This window comes from Sturnus vulgaris, chromosome 10 (assembly GCF_052056855.1).
Source record: "Sturnus vulgaris isolate bStuVul1 chromosome 10, bStuVul1.hap1, whole genome shotgun sequence".
NCBI classification, from domain to species: domain Eukaryota; kingdom Metazoa; phylum Chordata; class Aves; order Passeriformes; family Sturnidae; genus Sturnus; species Sturnus vulgaris.
In genome coordinates this window covers 14,751,460-14,775,191 of record NC_142252.1, presented here as the reverse complement: position 1 = coordinate 14,775,191, position 23,732 = coordinate 14,751,460, and the positions used below count along the sequence as shown (strand labels likewise).

At 46.3% G+C, this 23,732-nt stretch overlaps 1 protein-coding gene across 1 annotated transcript in view; it reads right to left on the bottom strand.

Annotated features, from left to right (window-relative positions):
* The window catches only part of P3H2 (prolyl 3-hydroxylase 2), a 64,246-nt gene extending 40,529 nt beyond the window's left edge, over positions 1-23,717 (bottom strand). Inside the window, exon 1 of the mRNA XM_014891584.2 lies at positions 23,226-23,717. Within this exon, the coding sequence (XP_014747070.2) occupies positions 23,226-23,702 (477 nt within the window). The 5' untranslated portion in view covers positions 23,703-23,717. The remainder of the gene's footprint in view (positions 1-23,225) is intronic.
* Positions 23,718-23,732: the final 15 nt, after the last annotated feature.

Below are 23,732 nucleotides of genomic sequence, written 5' to 3'. Positions count from 1 at the left end.
GGTGTTCATTCTGCAACACGCCAGAATCAGTCAACACCACTGTCTGGTTACGTACAGGCTCCAAAATGTCTCATGTATAAGAAAAAAAAAGAAAGAAAAAAAAATTAAATTAAGCAGATGGCCCACAGAGCAATGAGATTTGCAATTTTCGTCTTGGAAAATTTCTGGCAACCCCAGTTCCAAAAATAATACTAGGAATAGCCCTCTGTGTGGGAAGGAAGAATTTTCTAAAAACCTTTGATCTTTGTGTTCCAGAGAAGGGAACTGACACATTAATCAGAATATATTGCTGAATGGGGTTACTCTCTAACACCACAGGGCAAAAACCAACAGGTATTTAAACATGGGTGTCCAGCTCCTGAAAGAAATTTACTGTGTTGCTTTTTTTTTTTCCCCTGGGATATTTTTTCTATTAACAAAGCAGAAATATATCAGTTCAACTTTTCTGTAACCCCTACTTATCATCTCTCCCCTAAATCACTGCTCATCTCCTACTAAAATTTCTTTCTAACAGTTCTCACCCAGAATTTACACAGGTTTGTATCAGGCCTTTTTTACTATGTGTGTATGACGAAAATTTCCAAATATAATGAATTTATCTATGGCTACAAGCCTCATTTCACAGGTGTGCACTTGGCGAGAACTTTGGTGGTTATGCTGAAGCAATAAATCCAGGTAGTCAACACTCCAGAATAACCTTGGAGCATCCCAAAACTCTGCAGGATAAATGTCACTCACACACACCTCCCCTCCCACCTAGGTTTCATCACAATCCAGAACTGACAGGAAAAACACTTTCCAGATTGGACCCCAGCACACACCCTCCTTTCCATAACTTATCACCACTCACAGAGGTCACCTATGGAGACACCCACACCTCTCCATCTCCTCCTTCACCTGATCGGTGTGAAGGGCCCTTGTCATCTAATTCCTCCTTTTGAGGAGAATGCCTCATTTTGGAAACAGCACCTTCAAGCTCTCCCTGGCCCTTCTCTCCATCCTCCAGCAGCAGCACAGCCAAGTCCCCAGACACAGGAGTACAGGGAGCTCACACCCCCCTCCCAAATTGCCTCTGTCTGTAGAGGCCACAAGCTGACAGCATTTGTTTGGATTCCATTCCTGGACAAGACCTTGCTTGAAGCATTTGATTTTCTCCACTTCTTCCACTTCCCTTCTGTAACATGAAGCAATACTTTTTCCCCTATAAAAACTGAAATTTGGAGCATGCAACCTAAATTTCAAGGTATTTATAATTTTTGGTCCATGCACTCTCAGCAGTACCTTGCCAAGCACTACTTGCTGCTGGGAAGGCTGACAAAATGTGATCAGCCATAAACAAATGAACTTTAACTTCACTATAGGATGGAAAATAGAAAAAGGAAAAGGGAAAAAACAAATGGAATCAAACATTTGTCACTTCTGCAGTGGTGTGGGATGATAACCCTGCTCAGTGACAGCTCACTCACAGACTGGTCTGCTATGTCTATCAGCAGTTTATGGCAAGTAAAAAGCCAGGAGGAAGGGAAGACAGGTTATCAGCTCTCTTTGGAGATAAGAGAGTGAGGGGGAAGGGTGGAAAACACATCTCCAGTTCTCCAAAGACAACTTTAGCCCAGGGAGCACACATTCTGTGTGGCTTTACCCATTGACATGATTGCAATAGACACATGTGTTGAGCTGCTTATTGATGCTTACATCATATAGAATATGAAGGGATACAGGAAAGCAGAAAGTCTGCTACCCAGTTTGGATAGCTGGGATTTGGCACAGCTGTCTGACCTATATTAACTTTCCATCCACTGGAGTACTACTTGGAGGAGATTCTTAACCACTGTTTTTGTATCCTGTGCTTCTAGTTTGTGAAACAAGTTAATTCACAAAAAATCTGAGTTACCTCAGAGGAAGAGAATTATGAGAGACTTCCTCTGTCTGGATCTGATAATTCATTATCCAGTGCAGGGGAATTTGCTTATAAGTAAAAAACACTAAGGAACAATTGTCTTCAGCAGTAGCTTCATGGAGCTGCTGTGGAGCTGGCCCAGACCCCCTGCCATGACCTTATCCTGTTGACCAGCTCCCAGGAAGGCAGGATGCTCCCTGAATGCCAGAGCAATACCCTGCAGCTCTGCCCCTGCCCTCTAGACCCCTCCCCATGAATCTGGCAGTGTTTTCCAGCAGCACCCAGCATCTCCCACGTCTGCTGCCCTGGAGAGCATGTGTGGCCATTGCACTGCATACCATTACACAAGGGCTCAGCACCACTGACTCTCCTGCCCTGGGAACTGGAGAATCCCACTGAACAACAGGAAGTATTAAATCAGCATCTCCTCTGGAAAAACACCACAAGAAACCACCCACGGGACTCTTCTGCTCTTGCTCTTTTGGCCCTGAAACCACCTTCCTCAGCAAACGAACCTTCTCTGACAGGAAATGCTGCCTTTGTCCATCCCACAGTCTCCAAAACATCTGCACATGCTGTCAGTGTTCTGGGGTAGGCAGCATCCCCCCTGTGCCAGAAGGAAGAGGCTCCCTCAGCAGGAAGAGCCCTTTCACAAGCACTCTGCTCTTCCCCTGCACAGATTAACCCAGCCTTGGACCTACAAACACAAAGGCCACACCTGTCCCGCCAGTGATCTGATTTCTGCAGAAATGCCAGGGCTAGAATAACTTGAAGAATGTGGGCTGCTCTTGTAAACAGCCTATCTCACAATAACATCAGTCCTGGCATTCCCACTGCAGGGCATCAGCAGCAAGAACTGCCAGGTCTGGGCTTTGGGGAAAGTGGAACCAAGTTAAACACACATCCAGCAGAGTTGGGGCAGGGACAGGAGGCAGGAAGGTCTGGTCCAGGAGGGAAGACTGGAAGCAGTTGGATATCTCAAGCTAGAATTGAAAACACAGAGGGGAGCTGAAAACACACTTCAGATGCAAGCTGACATATAAAAAGAAAGGTGATGAGGAACCAGAGTATAGCCACTGCCTTAGTTCATGCCATGTAAAAATGTTTATCTAGGTATCAGGAAAAAGAATACCCAAGTTCAAGGTAATTTTCCTTTGGGAATTCAGGATTCTCCTCAGGAGAATTTTAAAAGGACATATAATAATCTGGCATGTACCTATCTCAATCAGACGGCTGGAATATATAAATTTTTAAAGTATCTCTCAGTGCAGCATTCACAGGAATCTATGATCCTTGAGAGTTAATTACAATTTCTGAAAGATCATGAGCACTTCTATTTCAGAAAATTTTCCAGGCCAGATCATTTGCCCCAGCTCTTAATGAACCACTGCAATTGCTAGCTGCCTTTTATATAGAAAACAAGCATCCTGTTTGTGCTCTGAACATGTTTTTCTGTCCTTCCTCGAGTGCCCAGGGCTGGCCACTCTTGGGGACCTTTATTGTAACTGGATACAGCTGCTCTCTGTGTCAGTTGCATAAAAACAAAAACTGAAAGCAAACCTCCTCCTCCCCCAACACCATTAATCATGTGTTTTCTAGTGCACACAAACATTACTAAGAGCAACAAATACAAAAACAATAACAAAAAGCCTGGGGCAAATAGGTTTTTTCACTAGAAAATCCAAATGTAGTTTCTGCAGTGCACTGCATGTCCACACTGTTATTGCAAGGAGCTTCAAAGGAACAGAATGGCAGGCAATAGTTCGTGACACATCTGGTATTGGGCTCAAGTTTATCTGGGAGGGATCTAATTGAAACAAAAAATTCGTAATTAAGATTGGAATCCGTAACAACCTTCCCAGCACCCAAACAGGAAATTCCAGGTAGGAAACTGCTTCTCTGCCTCCTCCTGAAACCAGAAGTCAAAGGAGCCCTGTGCTGGCCAGGTACCTCTGATTTTGTGCTGTCCCTTGGCACCCAGTTGAACCCAATGATATAGACATGGGAAAAGAGATGAAGAAGAGCTGTAGGACTGGTATCATGGACATCTTTGAAAACAGAGGAGAAGAAAACTGATCTGTAGAGCAAGCTCAGTGTGTCAGGGCAGACAGGCAGCCACTGATGCACCACTGTCACCATCAGCCTTCTCCTCAGCTGGTACCTCCAGCTTCTGCCTAATTTACTGCTCCCACCCAGGGCACTCCTGTGCCTCTGATGATTTCCTCATGCTGGGAAACATCCCTCATTTCAACTGAAGCATCTTTTACTTGAGAAGCATCCACAAGTCACTTGATGAAATCTACATAAGCACTTGACACCTTGTAGGATAAAAATAGCCAAAGGAAACTGGGATTAATCCCAAAACACACTAGACAATCCACATTATTCAGATGGTGATATACCTGCCTCATTCCCAGTCCTTCATCTCCTCAAGCAAGATAAATGGCAAAGAAAACAAACCAACACTCTCTAAACTTTCCTTCTGCAAGGATCCAGTTTCCATGAGACTACCCTGCCTTGGCTGTGAGCTGGAAAATAATAAACAAGAGCTCTGTTCTTTCTCAAGGGCCAAGATGAAGAAGCTGTGAAGAAGAATGAAAAAGCCCATGACTCCCTACATTTTCCAGGCTCTGCTCCAGGCTGGCTGTTTATATCTGAAGTTGTGAAAGAAGTTGTGACCAGAAACGGTTCTGGTCACATGTCACAACACAGGCATCTTCCAGCATCTTCCCCATCCGCCTCCCTGAATCAGCACCACAGCAAATTCCCAGCCCAGCAAGGTTTCCCATCTCTCAGTGCCACAGGAGGTAGCACACAGCCCAAAACGTGACAGTCAGAAATGTCCTGAGTCCCCGAGAACGAAGCAGGAAGCCAATCATCTCTCCAAGGAGCCAACACCAATGTTTGCCTTTGGAACTTCAGTTCCTGCATGGAAAAGACATGAAAATCCAGGCTGGTCCTCTGCTCTTTCCCTGAAGGATGAATCAAGTCCCTCCATTCTATTTTTAGCTGAAACCACAATGGGAGGTCTGCAAGGGTGGAAAAACCTGGGAACTCTGAGAGGCAACCTACATCCTGTCTGGGCTGCATCTACGTGACTCAGCAAGGGGGTAAGATCAGCATCTCTGGTAACCAAGAACCTCCCCCTCTCCTTGAAAAAATGTGCAGTTGTGGCACAGCCAGACTCTGAGCAAGCTGTGTATTTGGAGGTGAAATAAAAATACTTTCCTTATCTAGCAGATTACAGCAAGGCTTTCTCAGCAAGGACTGTGAGATGTCAGCTGTCTCAGGGAAGCAGCTCTAACACCACAGCTTTTATGGCAAAATGGTTTCCTGCATATCAGCCAGGGAGGGATCCAGCATTCACTGAAACCTCTGTCTTGGAAACATTAAGAAAAGACCAAGAATGCGTCTCTCGATCTCATCCATTCTTGGTGTATGCACCAAGAGCTGTTCCTCCTCACACCCCACTTGTGGGTTTGGTTAGGTCTAACCAGAATTACAGGGTGGCCAAGAGTGGCTTTACAGATGAGCCTGACAGCATCTGGCAGGGGAAGGACATGAATTGCAGGTGTCAATTCACAACAACACGTTTAGAGCAAACATTCACAAGCTTGCTAATGAAGAGATAATTCTTGTCCTCCTGCCAACATACACAGCTCAGCCCCCCTTGTGGAGTGGTGGAGCCTCTTTCCTTCTGCAGTTACCTGCAATGAAAATGTGCACAGCTAACCCTCCCACCTGCACGGGAGTTTGAATAGCTACAACACTGAAATTAATTTAAAAAATTAAGAAATAGATGGATTTCACATCACTGGAGAGGCTCATGCTCTTGAGAGCAGGGCAGAGAAGCCCTGTTGGTCCATTTCCCACTGCCACCCTTCTGGCATACATGGCTTTTTTAATTTCTTTTTTTAACATTTTCTGTGGAAGACAACTTACTGGGCTCTTTTAGTCTTCTAAACGGAATAATTCCAACAAGACATGGTGTGATGTGTGGCAAAGCACACTTCTAGTGCCTTTGTACCTTTTCATCTTACCAGTGAGGTGAGTGCCTGATGCCCAGGAGAGTCTGACCACGGGCATGAACCAAGAGCAGGGAACTCTCATTCCTGCTTTCACCTTGCTGAACATGTACAATCCCAGTAATTTATTTACCACATCAGTGCATGCACTGCAGGCTCTATGAGATGAAAGAACTCCAAAAGTTTGTACACCTGTTACTGGCTCTGAGCATCCCATCCTCTAGCACAGAGCAGAATTGCACACGGGCTCTGTGCAGATTACACATGAAAAAAATCATTATTTAGAGGGGGGAAAAAAAGCCATAACCACCATGAAAGAGGAAAGCTGTTAGATGGGGTTTTTGTGCTTATTCACTCAGCTAAGGTAAACTTCTTGCCTTGGACCTCCCATAGCACAGCCAGAAGTAACAGCTTTTCTTTCTCAGGACAGAGAATCTTCTCATCTTCTTGCTTCAACAACTTTGGATTGGGTATGAGCAAATAACATCAATCATTTCTGCCTGATTGCTACCTTGCTGCTTAAGCAACAAATAATGTGATTAATTAAATTTTGAGGGAGAAAACAAAGGCTTTACTGAACACAAAACATCAGCTAAGCACTGTGAACTTTTCTTAAATTCCCTAGAAATGAAAAGCAGCTGCCTGGCACCAATTCCCCCAGCAGCAGTAACTGCAGCATTTGGAGCAGCTCTGGGTGCTTCTGAAAATAGATGCGATCTTGTGCCAAAGAAAATAATCCCTTAATTTTAAAGGTGTCTGAATATAAAAAAGGCTGCAAATGAGAGTGTCTGGGGAGGCACATATAACGCATCGCCTGGTGTCTAAAACAGCCTTTACTTTCCCTCTCCAAGCATAGGCAAGTGGAACTTGACTTAATTTAAACTGCTAACTTGTAGAGTTCAAATAAAAAACCTTTTCGCTTGATGTTCAGTTTGCCACTGATTTCAGTTCTTTGGGCTCAGGTCACTCAAAAAAAAAGGGAAAAATTAAAATCTTTCCTAAATTCTAGCAATATTCCACGGCAAGGAAAATTTTCTCAGTTCCTCAGCAGCTCCATGCTGGCAGAGGTTTGACTAAATTTTTTAACAGGATATTTTAGCCTCTCTACACAGCAGTGGTATACACTGTCATTGTCTGCTTGGGTGAAACCAGATGAGATGAAAAATTGGCCAAAAAAAATACATTTTTCTTATTCCTGGGTCACTCTTCTGATCTATGTTAAAAGTAGCAGGAAAAGTCTGGCTAGAAGCAACCTGGAGGGGCTCAGTAGTGAATGTGGGAAGGGAATATTTGTGCTGAGGAGGACTTGTACCATTCTGGGGAGGGCTGAAGCTCCTCTGCCAGGATACCGCCCCTAAGAGAAAGGAGCAATAGAGAAATCTTCTGACTGCTCACACCACAATGCTCTGCTAAACCAATGGTGAATCAGTGACTCAATACACAAGACTCTGGAACAAATTTTAGAGAGAAAGTAGGGAAAAGTCTCACCAGAGCACATCATGAAACTCTGGAGTTATTTAAAGCACAGAAAACACCAAGAATGGCCCATGAAATGGCAGCTGTTTGGGACTGGTCTGTCATAAGCTACTCTAAAGAAAGCACTGAATATCCTAATTATATTGAAAATTATACAGGTCACCTTCCATATTTAGTACAGAGTGGCTCAGAGATAGCCAGGGGACAGGACACACTTTTACTTCTTTAGCACGATGCCACCCAGCTCCATATGCAGTCTTGGCCTTCTCCCCTGTAATTTAAACTACAATAAGCTATAGCTCTGCATTCAAGGAAAAAGGAGGGGTGAGGGAATGAATCCAGACCTTTGTGGGGAAGGTTGCAGTGAAAAGGCTGGCTGCCTTTCTGTGGTTACTGAGGTAATGAAACTTCAACAGGGGCTTACACAATGTCAGAGTGGAAGAAATTCAAAGCATCTAGGAGAAGGGTTTTAAGTTACTCAAAAGCCTTACTGATAGGATTTCAGAGCCAGCTACTCTGTTTGGACACCAACGTGCAAGTGAACACATCTTTCCAAACCACACGCAGCCAGGCTATTCATACTCCCAGTCCTGTCCCAGCCATTCATAAGCAGGAGGAGTGTGAAGCAGCAGGGCAAATCAAATAAATGACTTCATTCCTCTAGGGATATGAGCAAATGAGAACAAAGAAGCAAACAGTTACGAATTCAGGGTGCCATATTTTTGGCAAGTTTTCTTCTACTGGGGGACTAAAAAAGATTCAAAGAAAAATGAGTTACACTCATTCCTAAAGCCCTGCACACATGAGTGCACACCAGTGTGTATGCACAAGCAAGCTCCAAGATCTCCCAAATTTACAAGCCTCCCTGCCCAGCTCTGTGGAAGATATCACACAGCAGTTGAACACACTAACACTTGTGCATTGGATACAAATATATATGTCAGGGGTAAAGTAAAGCAAGGTTTGGGGTACTGCATCCCATGCCAGGGAATTGTATCCTTTTTGCTAAGGCAAAGGCCAAAAGCTCTTGGAAAGCCTTACTTTACAGTAGAAAAGGTATTTATGGACAGGCTAAGACACTCCCAATTGCTAACCTGGGACCCATCAAAACACCAATCATTGTGAATTTTCTTCTGCAGCAATCCATGTCTCTGTAGATCAGAAAAGAATTGTCTATGCTTGCTGCTGAAGAATCAATGTCCTATTGTAAAGATGAAATCTTCTACTATGAACTAGGAAAAACTGCAATAAGAAATTTAGGACATGTTTCAGTCATGTGAAAACCCAATGCACATTACCTGAGAACAACCCTGGTTCAACCTCTCTGCCTACCTGGCCTGGAGGATGAGTCTGTCCTAGGAAGGACCAAATCCCCTGTGAGACAGCACTGGCTCCTCCATACACCTGGCACACAGGCTTTAGGGAGTGAAAGCAAAACCACAAGGCCTTCAAAACCTTCAAAAGAGACAAGCTGAGAGACATGAACAGCAGCTGTTTGCTTTGCACAGGGTTGAGACCCTGTGAGGTATTACCATCAGCTCCCTCTCTCCCAGCCATGGTGAGCCTACCTGGCTGCTTCAGCCCCAGCATGAACTCCTGCTCTAGTTTTCTGCAGGAAGAAGTTCAAATACAACCTTTTGGCAAGTTCCTCCTTTCAAAACAAACCAAACCCATCACTACTCATCCTCCCCAAACCCTGCTACAGGCAAGTGCCTCTCAATATAACACCATCTCCATGACCTCCTCCTCCAGTTTGGCACAGGAGTCTACCAAACACATTTGATGCTGTGACTCCTTTCCCTGATCCCTTTGCCACTTCTCTTCCCTGCCCCACATTTCTCACTTACACTTCTCTTTCCATTCTCCCATGGGTGGAAGACAAACTGAAATATGCTTCAGAGCTGAATTTGAAATCAAGCAGAGTATCAGCCTTCCAAAACAAATCTCAGTGGATGTTGAAATAATTATTTTTCCAGCAATGATTTTTTGTTTGTTTGTTTTAAGTAAAGCAATATGAAAAATAGATGAAGTCTTGCTGGAAAGGGAGAATCCCTCTCAGCAATTCTCCTCAAGCTGAGACAGGATGAGCTGTCAGCCCTGCTCAGCCCCATGGCTGATGGGTCTGACTGTCCTTGCAGTAGCTCATGCTGATTGTAGGGGTCTTGCTAGTGAGGTTCACCAGAAAAAAATAGGGGTGTGTGTAGAAAAGATTCACAGGGTAATTTATGGTGAGCTATAGAATGGGATATATGGCATTGGGCAGTGGTGTGACAGAGAGATGTGACTGAGTTTAGGATATTAGGACATTTAGGACACTTCGCCCTTCATCCTCAGTCAGATGTATCCTATGAGATGAAAGCTGCTGCCCTTGGAATGTGGCTTTCCACATTCAGCCCAGGTCCCAACCAGAAAATGTTTGTAACTCAGGAACCACTCCAAAGAAAACCCTTGAGTCACATTTCTTACAATGATCCTGTCAGGCTCTGAAGGCCCAAAACAAGGAGAACCATTATTCTGCAGCCTGGCAATGATTTCAGACTCCCACTCATCTGAAATGCTCAATTTCCCCAGATCCCAGGGACATTATCAGGTTTTGAGGGCCCTTTAAACAGCAGCAGGAGCAGCTCAAGGAGAAACATCTGGAATAAACATACCAAAGGTACTGAAATCAATGAGATCTCTGCAAAGGTAGTAAGCAATACCTGACTGCAAATGTCTGCTGTATGGAGCACAGACACTGCTCTGCTGCCTGTGAAAGAGCTTTAACAAAGGGCTGGAAGCTGCCCTGCCCTGAGCCTCCATGGCTGACATCCATGTCTCCTCTTTCATGTCCAGGACAGCTGTGACAGTGAATTGTCACAGCTGTATGGCTGCTCTCCTCTGAGGGGACAGTTAGCTCATGCCCTGCTAATAAGCCAGGCAGCACTGCTGACTCTGAGCAAACTGCTCCATAATTGGCCTTTTGCAGAACAGGACATCTTTAATTAATCTGCTACTGTTTATGTGTGCTGCTCCTGCTGGAGCTCACTCACAGAGCAGACACCACACAGTTCATCTGACATTCCCCAAATATGTGATGTCAGTCATGTCTTAGAGCGCCGAGTTCCTGGTGTGCAATTACTGCACATCAAACTCATTCCACAGATGGGCAAATCAGGGCACAGAGTGCTGGGCTGCAGCAAACCCAGCCATTCCTGTCCTGCCTCACAGGCTCTTCTGGTGTCTGGGTCACACGCTCCCAAATAAAACACACTTGGGACTACCAGGCAGTTGCTAAGCCTGAGGTCTGCCAGATCTCATCTGAGCACTGGACAGAATGAAAACCCAACAGATTCAACACACACGCTTCAATGCACAATGCAGCTGTGCTTTAGTAAGTCATCAGGCATCAACCTGAGTCATTAGAACAGATGTAAGTCCACAGCAAGTACAGGCACCACTTCAGCTCTTTTTCTTTCTGAATAAGCTGAATCACACTCCCTTCCATTTATCCTTATTCAGTTTATAACAATTTCCATCTCAGTGCTTTCAGATTAAAGGACGGATACACCTATACCACTGGACATTTTACACAGTTTTTTTGCTTATTTCAGCAGCTCTAAAATCCAGACACCTGTGAGGACTCTGCTAAATCCATCACCAACTTACAGTGCAGTCCATCAGTCAGATCAGTTGTCCTCAGAATGGACCAAGATCAAAGCGTGCAGCTCAGAAGGCTTCAAACCCTGCTATTTTCAGCAGCCTTTGGTACATATCTCTGTCTGAAATTCCCTAGCACTGACATCCTTCTGTTGTCACCCCTCACCAGTTGGACAAAGTCTCTGATTGCACTCAGCAGCCCCCTGGCTCTGAAACAAGAGATAGTCAAGTGTTGCTTTTTGGCTTACACTGCTAAGCAAAAGCAGATCTAGTTTTCCATGCTCAGGACTGCTAAAGCACTAAGTGTAGATAAGAGCAGAGGGCCAAGCTCGCTGGCACATAAAAGGGAGAATACAGCACAGCCAAAATTCTACTGCAGTTTTGCTACAGGGAAATCTACAAGAATAACCTCCAAAATGCCTGATGATCCTCCTGACACAGAGGAAATACTATGAAAAGAAAAGCAGATTTTCCCTTCCTTGTCTTCCTACAATCTTTACCTTTCCAACCCTAGGACTCAAGAGCAAACAGCAAAATTAAATACAGTTGAACTCTCAGCTGTCTGAGCTTAGCTCTCCTCCCTCAATAGCAGAGAATAACTTCCAAGGCTGTCATTAAGTGGCTTAAATAAGATGGGCAGTAAAGTGGTTCATACAATGCACTATTGACCCAGCTGTACCACTGGCCAACTGGCACTTAAAAGCACTGATAGCAACACCAGCATTGTGTTTCACTTGGCACAGTAATCCTGATCACTTCTCAAACACAACCCTTTCTAGGCTTGAGTACATTCTTGCCTCAATGAAATAATCCCTCACTCAGGGGCTAAGCACTGCTGGCTCTTATACCTGAGCACTCACTCCCATCTCAGGTGTGCAAACACCAGGAGGGTTTTCCTGTTCATCTCCCCAGCTCCATGCACATCTGTGCACTCGAGAAGAGCCAGTGACACACACCTAGAGCATGCAAGAGCTCAACTGGCAATCCTACTTAGCAGGACTTTGTTATTCAGCCCAGGTTGGCTGCAACACCAAAGCAACCCCAAAGGGCAGCACAGAAGATCCCAAAGGACCTGGAACCCTTTCTCAGCAGGTTTCCACCTCTTAGGAGCTGAGCTGTAACATCCACCATGTAGAATAGCAGCAAAGGGACAGGAATGCAAACAATAACCCTGAAACATGCAAACCTTTGCTATCTAATACTTCTCAAAAGCATCATGAAGGACACTATGGCTTCTATACTGTGTTTTTCAAGATAACTGAGTGTAGTGATTGCTGGCAACTCACTGACAGCTTTAAGTGCTGTAACTTTCAAAGTGAAAGTCCAGATGAATGGTTATGCAGGTCTCTCTACCTGGTTTGGTATGATTTGATTCAAAAAGAATTAGAAGATAAAAATAGCGTATTTACGAGTCTGTCATCTAGCCAGATTTCGCAGCAAGGATCCAAAAATATATTTGGAAAACACAGTGATTAAAGAAACAGTGATTTGGAGTTAAAAACGCCACTGTGGAAAGCCTTGAGATACAGTGCAAAAGACATTTTCTAGGGACTGTTTTGTTGAACAACCCAAACAGTAATCAGGTTGGAATGAGTCTCCCAAGATGGGAAAATCTCTTTTGTTAAGCTCAGATCGGAGTTTGGCAACATTCAAGGAATCAGAGCCTAGTCCAACTCCCAGAGCTTCATCTATCACACGGAAGAGTCCAGCTGCCAAAACTGAAACTGTCCTGCACATCCCAGGCCATGGGGAGCTAAAGCCTTGTCCTGTACAAAGCAGTGCCTTGCAGAGCTGCCTCCTCTCACAGCCCAGGCACCAAGGAACAAGCAGGCACTGGTGTGCTTTTGTTACACCCAGGTCACTGAGGCTACAGGAATGAGACCTAAATCCAGCATTAAAGCACTGGGTGTGCACAGGATCTGCCCCTTTAGAGGGTGGCGAGTCTGGTCAAAGAATGCTCAGATTATAGGGAGAGAGATTCAGCCAGATTGGGTGGTGGAAAGCAAACTCTAGCAGCAGGAAGGGTGGCTGGGAGGGCACACAAAGGTTAAGATGATGGCAGACAGGGGTGCAATAGCTTCAGCTCCCCCATGCAGGAGAAACTGCTGCATGAGGCCAGTCTGAGCAAGGCTTCAGCTGGAACTCAGTTGGTGATTACAGCCCAGAGACGAACATCACCTGGGGAAACAGCTCTGCAGGAGCCTGAGGATGTCCTCTGCATCCTCACAACACACAGGACATGCCTGCAGTGAGCTACCACAATCTTGCAGCCCAGCCTAGGCTGCACAGAAGGGACGTGCAGTGACAGCTGAGTGGACAAGCTGCTTCCGAAAGTGGCACATGGCTGTTTTATTTGCTATTTGTCTGCCTTGTAACAAGAATCCAAGGTGAAACCAAGTTTTACAGAGCAGCACCCCAGTGAGCCAAGGTAGCTGGCTGGAGGAGACTCCAGAGAACAGCAGAGCCACCTGGGTCCCAGGGTGCAGCACGTATGTTAAAGAAAATGGAGTAGGGCTGCCAACCAAGGAACCACCATCGGCCAAAAGACTATTATTTGAAACAAAGGGAACAGTGGTGACCAGCTTCCCCAGCAGCCCACAATGGGATCTGCAGCTAGAGCAGCACCCTGCTGTGCCTACACACAGCGTGCTGAATGCACCAGGGTAATTAAGAGCACAAGATGCACCAGCACCACTCACTCAGCAAACCCTGTCCCAACCATCTGCTCTCAGCAGCACAGATCAGGACTCTGCATCATCACGCAATAAAAGCCTCTCCCAAAGCAGCATGAGCTCCCTCTACAAAAATAGCCTTTCCTCAGCTCAGTGCATCTCAAACTCTTGGTAAGCAGCCTGCAAACACATCCCCAAGATCAGTGCTGCCCACAGGTAAGAAAACTCCTGTCCATTCTCAGCCCCTGCAACAGAGAGACCAGCAGCTCCATAAATAGGAAAAATAGGATAGGATACAACATTTTCCTCCCTTTCACTAAAATATTTTGCTTCACAGATCCTTTGGATGAGGCTGACGGCCCTGGATGGGGAAGTGTTTTCCGGCAGCAGAACAGTGCAACATACCACAGGTCAGTGCTCTTCCTTTCAGACTATTTCAGTGAAACTTTGCAGTTTCTCATCTGCTTCCAAGGACACAGAGTAACTCAGGTCACAGATGCCCCAGAATAAATATACACCTTAGAACAGACAGTGCCTTGGCAAAAACCACTTTAAAAGCAGCTTTCTAAGCAAGGGAACCAACAGACTGTGCTTCAGTCCCTAGGCAGTCACAGCAACACCTTCAGCAAATATTTTGAAGGATATTTTCCAAGCTCTTTCTCTCTGTACCCCACTGATCTTTCCTAGGAAGGAATATGGCTGGCTCCATCTTCAAAAGAAGTTGTACCTGCAGCCCTGGGCAATGAACTTCAGCACATCTCCCCACTGCACCCTGGGGAGTGCAGCCCTGACCTCAAAGAGCTGTGGTGGAGGCAGTGCCCTACCTGCAATACTTTGAGGCAGGATTTGCCCACCCCTTTATTTCAGGCAGAAGGCTCTGCAGATTCATGCAGATTCATCCCATTTCTAATTTTGACAGGATACAGCAAGGTCTCAGGCTCATCTTTCTGCAGGGATATGATGTGAGATCAAGGCCACCACTGCAGTCCTTTGGAAAACCCATGGTGAAATGCAGCAAGTTAGTGTCTAACAAGCAGTTCTGTGATTTTTCTGATTTTTTAACTTGGGAACACCAGGTACATTCTGGTGGTGCAGACAGTCAATTTCTGACAATGTCCCTTCATTTTCCTCTCCTTTACAAATTTTCTGTGACCTCTCAGATCTTCCCATGACCCTTACTAAAACCTTTAGTGCTGCAAAGTCAGGATTTTCTCCTGCCCATGGCTAACCCACATGGGAAACCTGCTGACTGCTCTGCAGCCCTAGTGCTGGTGACATTCTCCTGAGCAGCCTGTCTGCAAACTCTGCCTGACCTGAGAAACAGCATTAGGGCAGGGAGCAGGGGACAGTGGCCACTGCCAGCAAGGCCACCTCTCAGTGGCCAGCCTGTCACCTCCGTGCTGCGAGGGGACACGTTCCCTGTCACAACAGCATAGGGGAGGTGCTGTCCCACACCCTATCTGCTTCCCATCCCAGCATGAGCACAGACTCAGCCTTTCATCCAATCCTGAAAGAACGTGTTTTTCTCCTCTTTTTTTTTTTTTTTTTTTTTTTAAAGTGAACAAGAAGCTACAAGTGAGTATTTGGCCTTCACAACTTACGGGCTGCAGCCAAACCCTGCCATATGTTCCAGCTAATACATGTGGGCTTTGCTTCTCATCCAAGAAAGAAAAAAAAAGGACATTTATGAGTTGGGATTCAGCAGAATCATGTGGGAAGGAAGGGGTGGGGAAGTGATGCTATTTTTGCTGCTATAATTATTTGGTGGCCAAATCCCTGACCCTTGACGTCAGCCCTGGAGGGGCTGTTTAACTGTCCAGTTGTCATGGAAAGGAGAAGGACTGGTTGGGAGGTACAGGCTGATGAGGAACAGCTCTTTGCTGCCTGAACCCACCCACAGGCAGACCCCCTGCCTTCGTTAGTCATCACCAGCTCATAGCCAAGAAATAAAAATGTCAATACATTATTGCTGATACATTGGCTGGAAACAAAAGCATCCAGAGAAGTTCTTGCCCTCCTTCCTGCCATCCATCACTGTTGAAACCCACTGGCCAAGTCCTGATCTCAGCTTCCCCAGTGCTAGGGCAGAGAAACTCCCTGGCCCTCAGCTGGGTCACTCTGGGTTCACATAAATTTATCCAAACTCAGCCTGGCCTCAGTCCAGACTGCACACATGGAAATTTGCCCTGTGCAGAGTATAGGGGTTCCTACTCCTTGGGAACAAACCCAATCACAATGACTAATTCATACCACCTCCAAAGGAAAAAGCTAAGATAAATAACCCCTCAATTCCTTGCTCCAGACGTCCAGCAGTGCTTTGAGCCCAGAACCCTGCTAGCAAGGCTCCAGCAGGGCTCAGGAGGTTGGCAATAAATGTGTCAGCTACTGACAGGATGGTTTCTCACCACTGCTGGTGCCATCCACGATGAAGTCACCAGCTGTACAAGGAAATGGGAATAATCCTTGCTGAAACCTCAGAGAGTACTGGGCAAAAGTCTGCTAAGCAGGGCTAAGTCGCATTGCTCATTCACATGCAGTTCATCATCAGCTGCCGTTTGTTATTCCTGTGGCCAAGGACAACAAAAGGGCTCTGCAGAAGCCAGAGCAGAGCTCTGGGACGTATGGATGAGATTTAACAGGCAGCACAAAAAGCCACTTAACAAATCCCAGCACACCAAGGCACATGGACAGGGCAGCTCAGCAGCAAGGCTCTGCCAAGGAGCCAGCAGGGGCAGGTGCAATAACCACAAGAAACTGAGGAGATTCACAAACAGGGAAGGGTTCCTTGCTGGGTCCCATCTCAGCAGCAGGACTCTGAGCTCTCCTGCACTACTGGTGCCCAGTTTTGTTCCACTTGGGATATTATCCTGCACAGGGAGGCCTTTAGATCAAGGTCTCAAAAAATCCACTCAAACCACGTAAGTCACACCTGTCTCAGCCATCATCCAAGCCACGTCACCAGAGATTGCCAAGAAATGAGGAATTCAGCGTTACCTTGTTTTCTCCAAAAGACTGAGAAATATTGCAGGCTGGGACCCACTGCAAGTATATTTTGAAGCCCTGGCACGACTGCATAGCCATGAAGTGAGACAGAGGAATTTGGCAAGACAAAAAGAGCAGCCCTGGCTAGCAAATGGATGATAACAAGGCAGTATGAAATAAGCTTAGTGGGTCTAAGACCAGTATGTGTTTACTGGTTGTGTCCTGATTTGCTGGGCAGTGCTGTGCTAATTTACTACCAGTTGGAATGATGTGGCAAACTGCAAACACCTTAGTTTTGCTTTTGGATTTGCTCTATTTAAAAATAAAAAAAACCCAAACCCAAACACTCAAAAAGCAAAAGAAAACATCAGAAAATCACTACAGCTAGTTTTTAGTACATCACAAGCCATAGTCAAGTCCAAAAAGTCAAGACTGTGACTCCTGTGAAGACAGTGAGACACCTTCACCACAAAGATGTACCTAGTCTGCATTTGCTGGCAGCAGAATTGAACCACTGGGTCACCTCTTTCCCTCTCTGACAATACTTTAAACTCTAAACATTTTAGAAGCATTTCATTTGAAATGGTCAGCAAGAACAGGAGCAGGGGCAGTTGTGTCAGTATCTCGGGCTTAGGGTAGGACGAAATATTGCTCTGAAGTCAGGATACTGACCCAACCATCAAGGCACAGAGTTCTCCATTCCCCATAAACTGAGTTTATTTTTGTCTTAAATAATTTTAACTTTCTGAGCACTAACATTTACCCTCTGCTGAGGAGTAGGAATGCTTTCTCAGAAAACCTAAATAAAGAGACGTTCCAAGAGATTAATTCTGGGATCTGTTTATTTATCCTGTATCTGAGTAATACCAATTCTCAAGATTGAAGATAAATAAACACCACTAATAGTAAAAATTCAAATAATAATGATTATCTGACAGTTTTACTATAGGTCTTTGTCTGAGATGTCACATAAATCCTGCAAAAACAAGACCAACTGCACAGGCAGACCTTGGGACAGGTGGTGCCTGTGGTGAGAAAACAGCTGCTCCCCCAAAGACTTCAAAGTTAGAGTCTTTACACATTATCCTGTGTCACTGCCCAAGAGATGCTGCAAGTGAAACCATATTTCCCCAAAGGCTGTGGCTCACCCCAGGGCAGGACCCCATTATCTGCTTAGCTCCATGCAGCATTGTGGCATGAAGGAAAACTGAGCAAAATGTTCATGGAAAACAGCAGTCCTTGAGTGAAACAAACCAAATTTCCTAAGCAACTACATTGGAGTGAATCCAGGATTACTCCACAATCCCTAGGTAGGTGAGCCACACGTGATTTTGTCTCTGTCACCGAGACAAAAAGTCTCTGGTCCTGTGAAACACAGAGGTGGGCAGCAGTGAGTAGTTACTCAAGGTGGAAAGAATTTGGTGGAGGTGTCACAACAACCATCCCAAGGGTTGGTACAGGCATTCAGACACCCAAATGTGGCTGGTGGAGAGATCACAAAAGCACTGGCAGAGAACAGAACAATCAGACTGGAGAGATTAAAGGCCAAGGTTTATGTACACGACTCTCCTCCCTTGGGTCTGCATTCTCATAAACAGGCAGTTTTCAAAGGCAGAACCGGAGTCAGGCAATAATCTGTATCACAAGTGTTTCTGAAGTTTGGGCTCCCACTTGTCCCTTTTGTTTCTCTCCTGTGGTATTTTATCAAGTGATTATTGTGTCAGTTGCATTTCAGACGTCTCGGTGGTGTGGGTGGGCAGGACAGCACAGTGTGACCCAAGGACATGTTCATGTTCCCAGCAGTGCCTCCAGCACTGCCCCATCTGCTGCACTGTGGAAAACCCAGCATTGAAGATAAAAGCCAAAGTTCTCCCCAAACAAGACTTTTTTTTTTTTTAAAAAGAAACAGCTCTAAAGAACAAATAAACAGCCTCTCCTAAACATTATTGTTTTATGCTTGCAACACATGAGGTCATGATGGTAACAGAATGAACATCTCAAACATGGCAAGGGGGAACTCAAGCCAAAGACAGAATAAGCCAGACATAGTCAGACTCTTGCCCCTTTTGTTCCACCTACAATCTGGTATTACTAAGAGAGAAGCAATGTCCAACATGCTGGAGACTTGTTTTATTTATTGCTTTAAACCCAAGCACAGACTAAAAAGCTTTTCTTTCATCTAGATCCAAGGCTGGTGGTTACAGACCACATACATACAATTCCTGCCATGCTTCAGTGATGTGCCACAGGGCATTTAGGCAAGTGAGGAAGACAAGACCACTGCAACTCAGTATTTACAAACTGGGAGCAAGTGCTCAGCAGCAGCACACCAATATCCAGGGAAAATTAAAACAGGCTATAGCCATCAACCCAGCAAGCAGGCCAGCAAATGCTGTGGCTGGGAACAGGGTGAGACAAAGGAAAGAGACCTCAAGGGGTGGGTCAGTAAGGTAGAAGAGAAACAAGATTTGGTTTTGCAATTGACACAGTGATCAACTTTTCCAGGTTACTTCTTGTTTTTGGACCAAGCTGACTTGCAGGAGTTAGACTGGGGACTGGAAGTAATGCTCCGACACAGGTTCATGGCAGACCATCCAGGGCAAGCTCCAACACAGCTCCTGAGTCAGCAGCTCACAGCAGCAAATGCTGTCACAGTGTACATTGTGCACATTTCCCCCTCCACTCATTCTTAGAAAAACTCCAAAAAGCAGGGTTAGGAACATCATGGCCTGCAGGCTAGGTTTTTCAGAAACAAGATGACTAAAGCAGCAAAGCAAGGAGGACATGACTAATAAAATATTTAAGAGGGCAAAGAGATCCCACCACACCCACCTGCCAAGCCTAGAGGGTATTTCTTTGACAAAGACCAAGCAGCCAGCATAGAGCTGAAACTCACCAGCATTTGGGAAACTGTCCATGGAACATGACAGCAGAAACCCACTGAAGAGCCTCCTCACTGTGGGTTGGAGAGCCCACTACATGCACTGCATGCTTTCATCCCCTTCTCTGTTTCCAAACCTTCTCAAACCCACCCCACCCTAACTGCCTCAACCAGATGTACCCACTACACTTCCAAATTACCTGACACCACCAGCTATCCTAGGAAAAGGAGGAGTCTTCCTACTTAAATACATACTGAGAAGCTGCAAAAAAGTCTTGTAAACATATTTGGACTTGGGCTCCTTGTTCAATGCCATCTGTCTACAGTCAACCTCAGGAGCCTGAGCCTGAAGCCAACAGAAACCTTCACCTGAATCCACAAGCTGTCCCGTTCCTGCAGTGCACCACAGCCTCCCCTCACATCATGCCAGAGAGACAAGAAACACTCAGATCATGTCTGTGAAATAGAAAAGTCTTCAGAAGACCACTGTTTCTGTTTCAGAAAAATGCAGATAGATTAGGAAATAATTGATAGGATGATGGAGATGATCACATCAGAGGCTGACAGAAGATGTTTTTATAGAGGGATAGCACTGGTATTTCACCTACACACATCATCACCTCCCTGCCCCTTCACAGTGCTCTATGCAGGAATATTTTCAGCATCTGCTCAGAAGCAGGAGCAATGCAGCCCAGTGCATTTGCTGCTATCGTCCAGTTTAAAAAGTCGAAAAAAAGAAAAAAAAAAAAAAAAAGAGCAAAAAAGCCCCAAACTTCCAAATCTAGCACCAGTTTTCCACCAATTCACTGCAGAGTCTCATTCACATCATCACAACTGGGCCAGGGTGTGCTGGTGCTTGCTTTGCAGTGAGAGACCAGAGGCAGTGGGAGACCCCAACCTGTTCCCAGGGCACCACAAAGCAGTGGGGAGCCCTGCCTGCTCCCAGGGCATCCAGGTGGCTCTGCTGCTCCCAAAACAGCAGAGGCACACATAGTGCTGGCCAACGTTTGGCTGTGCATCTGTCCAGCAGGACTGAAAGCCTTTGCTTTTCCTACCCCACAGGAGTGTTGCAACGATTAGTTCATGTATATTCAGCACCATTTTTCAAAGCACTGCACAAGAGCCAAACCCTTCGATTTTTTTTCATCTGTTCCTTGCTCTGTCACTCCCTCCTGACGGGATGTGTTTCTCCCCTCCTGAGAAACAAACAAGCACGAGGTCAGCAAGAGTGGGAGGTGGGAAGCACATTCCAGGCTGCTCCTCTTCTCTCAAACCACAAATGGCACCAAACCCTGCCATCCTCCCACTGCTCTGTACAAGTGCCCAGCATCCTGGCCTCATCATGCAGCCCAGGGAGGAGCTGGACAGGGTACATAGCAGGGCATTTAACCTCATCTCGTTTCCCCTTTGGTTTCAAGAAGAAAACACAAGGGTGCAATGGCCACCCCCAGAGCTGGGCAGCCTGTCTGTGCACCCACAGCAAGGCAGGGGGGCTCTGCACAAGCCCTGCTTTGCAGCTCCCCTTTGCAGACAAAATGCTGAGCAGAGGCTGCAGCCAAAATCAACCCAGAGGGCGCGGAGCTGATGCATCCCAACCCTCAGGGAACATGCCAAAGCCTTGGCACTTAGCCTTGGCATGAGGAGATGGTTCACATCCAAGTGCATGGTATTAGACCTCATGTTTGGTGCAAGTGCAGGCAAATCCCATGTGGGGTATTTTCTCCTGTGCACAGACTTGTTGAGCCAGAGCAAAAGGGCAATCCTGGGAGCAGAGCTCAGGTACAGGCAACAGCCAGGTGAGGATGTAGACAAATCACTGCAGGATGCTGTGAGGGACGAGGTTGGTCAGAGTGCTGCTTATAAAACCCAAGAGCATCAAAAAGGGTTAAAGAAAAAGGTATTAAAAACATGAACAAGTCTAGTCAAAGAGTACCTTCCCTTGGCTCCAATGCCCAACACCCGGACAGCCATGCAGATAACAAGAACATCCACTACCATCTGAGAGCACTGAAATCAGTGTTAGCATGAACATAAAATCCCCAGATGTTGCAAAAGCAAATTAAGATGAGTCACAAATAAAATAAATTTTTAAAGGGCTGTTTTCAACACACTGCTTTGACAAGCTTAGAATGCCATTTTAAATGAGGAAAACAACCTCAGTCTCAGTAGAAGCATACATGCAAGAAGAGCCCATACCCCAAAATCTTCTGGGGTTTTATATATTAATTTTTCTTAAGTTGGAGACAAAAACCCTATTACTTAATTTAGAGGAAAGTTTTTCTGTGAGTTTGACATCAGTGAGTCTGAAAAAGGCTTTGAAATCAGATTAAGAAATCACTTAATTTTTTAGCATGACAAATTTTGTGTCACTTCCCACAGATGCTGACACTACATAGAGTATCTTTTATAATAAGGACCATCAGCTGCACTGGCATTGCACACAAGCCAAATTACAGTTCCAGTTCACCCCCAGGATTTCCTTCAGGAGCTCTATGCATCACATAAACTAGAGTTTAAGCCAATGCAATTCAAGTCCCTGAGTTGTAAAACTGAAGTTAACGCAATGAGAGAAAAGGAAGCATAGAAAAAGCAATATAACTATGATTTTCCACTAGGTTTCAGAGTGCTTATGTGTCGCCTCCTTGATGTGTTGCTGTGTAAGCACTGCACCACAGGCACCAGCACTGCCTAGGAAAGGTGTTTGCTTCTTCACCTGGAAATGGATTTCAGCAGAATCACCCTCCCTGTGCTCCGCTATGCAGGTCTTCACCTATTAAGTTGCCTATAGCAACAAAAAGGTTATGAATGTGCTCAAATAAAACAGAAATCCGCAGGGAGATGTTCCAGAAATGTATTAAACATTCCGCTTGGCATGAAACGAAATTCCCAGAGTTTCTGTCCTTACGAGTCATGAACAGGAAGACTGACTACAGGTAGCTAGCTTGACAGAGCACAAGTCTTCAATTAATAAGAAAAACACCATTAACTGTCGCGGTGTGGGGGTTGTTTTTTGGTTTTTTGTTTTTGTTTTTCCTCTGGGTTTTTTTCTTCTTTTTGGCAAGGAAATTCAAAGTATAGCACCATTTTTCTCAGAGAAGGCACCAGTTATAAGGCAGAAGTTACTGGGATAAGAGGATGATACTCAGGATGTCAGTGGCTGCTAAGTATTGACTGCACACTGTTGCTTTGCAGAAATACTGCAAAGTACTCCACATCAGGATAATGAGCATCAGGTCCCTGGAACACAGGTTATGTACCTTCCAGCTTCATGCACAGTCCCAGTTCCTGAAACATGGAATCAGTTCAGATTGTCTGAAAGGGAAACACCTCTTGCAGAGGGCATTGAGGGGTTACTGAGGGGTTTCTGGGGGTTTTTCTCTGCAAACTGAAGCCAGACAAGTTTCAGAATTATACTATGTTGCACTAAAACAAAAACATCCTTTCCCCATAGCAAATAGAAAAACCACCCAAAACAAGACAGGAAAGCACAGGTGAGCCAAAGCTGGAGAGAATCTACATTGCCATCCAGGATTCTCTGTCTCGGGAACAGGCCGTGACCGCACAGAATCACGGCAGAGGACGGGCACACCTGAGATGCTCCGGAGTACGGAAGCGAGGGTACCCCTTTGGCGAGGGCGGGCGGTGCCTACCTGGATGTAGGCGCGCTGCAGGTAGCTGTAGGGCACCCTGCGCTGGAAGTCGGAGCGCACCTCCTCGGCGGCGCGGTGGCGGGACACGGCTCCCAGGAGCGGCTCCTCGCAGCGCCGCACGCAGTCTGCGCGCCGCAGCACCGAGCCGAAGAAGGGCAGGTCCCCGCCGGAGCCCGGGCCCGGCGCCTCCAGCCGCACCTGCGCTCGGCACAGCCGCCGGCACCGCAGCCGCGCCGCCCGCAGCTCCCGCCGGCTGCGCAGCGCCCGCTCCAGGCACCGCGCCGCGCCCGCGAAGTCCCCGCCGTAGTACGCCTCCACCCCGCTGGCGTAGAGCGCATCGAAGGGCTCCAGCGGGCCGCCCTCCGCCGCGCACCCGCCGCCCGCCGTCGGCACGGCCAGCACGGCCAGCAGCGGCAGCAGCAGCAGCGGCGGCAGGAGCAGCGGCGGGGCCCCCCCGGGCCGGCTCCCGGGTGCCATGCCCGCCGCACCGCCGGGACGCGCCGCGGG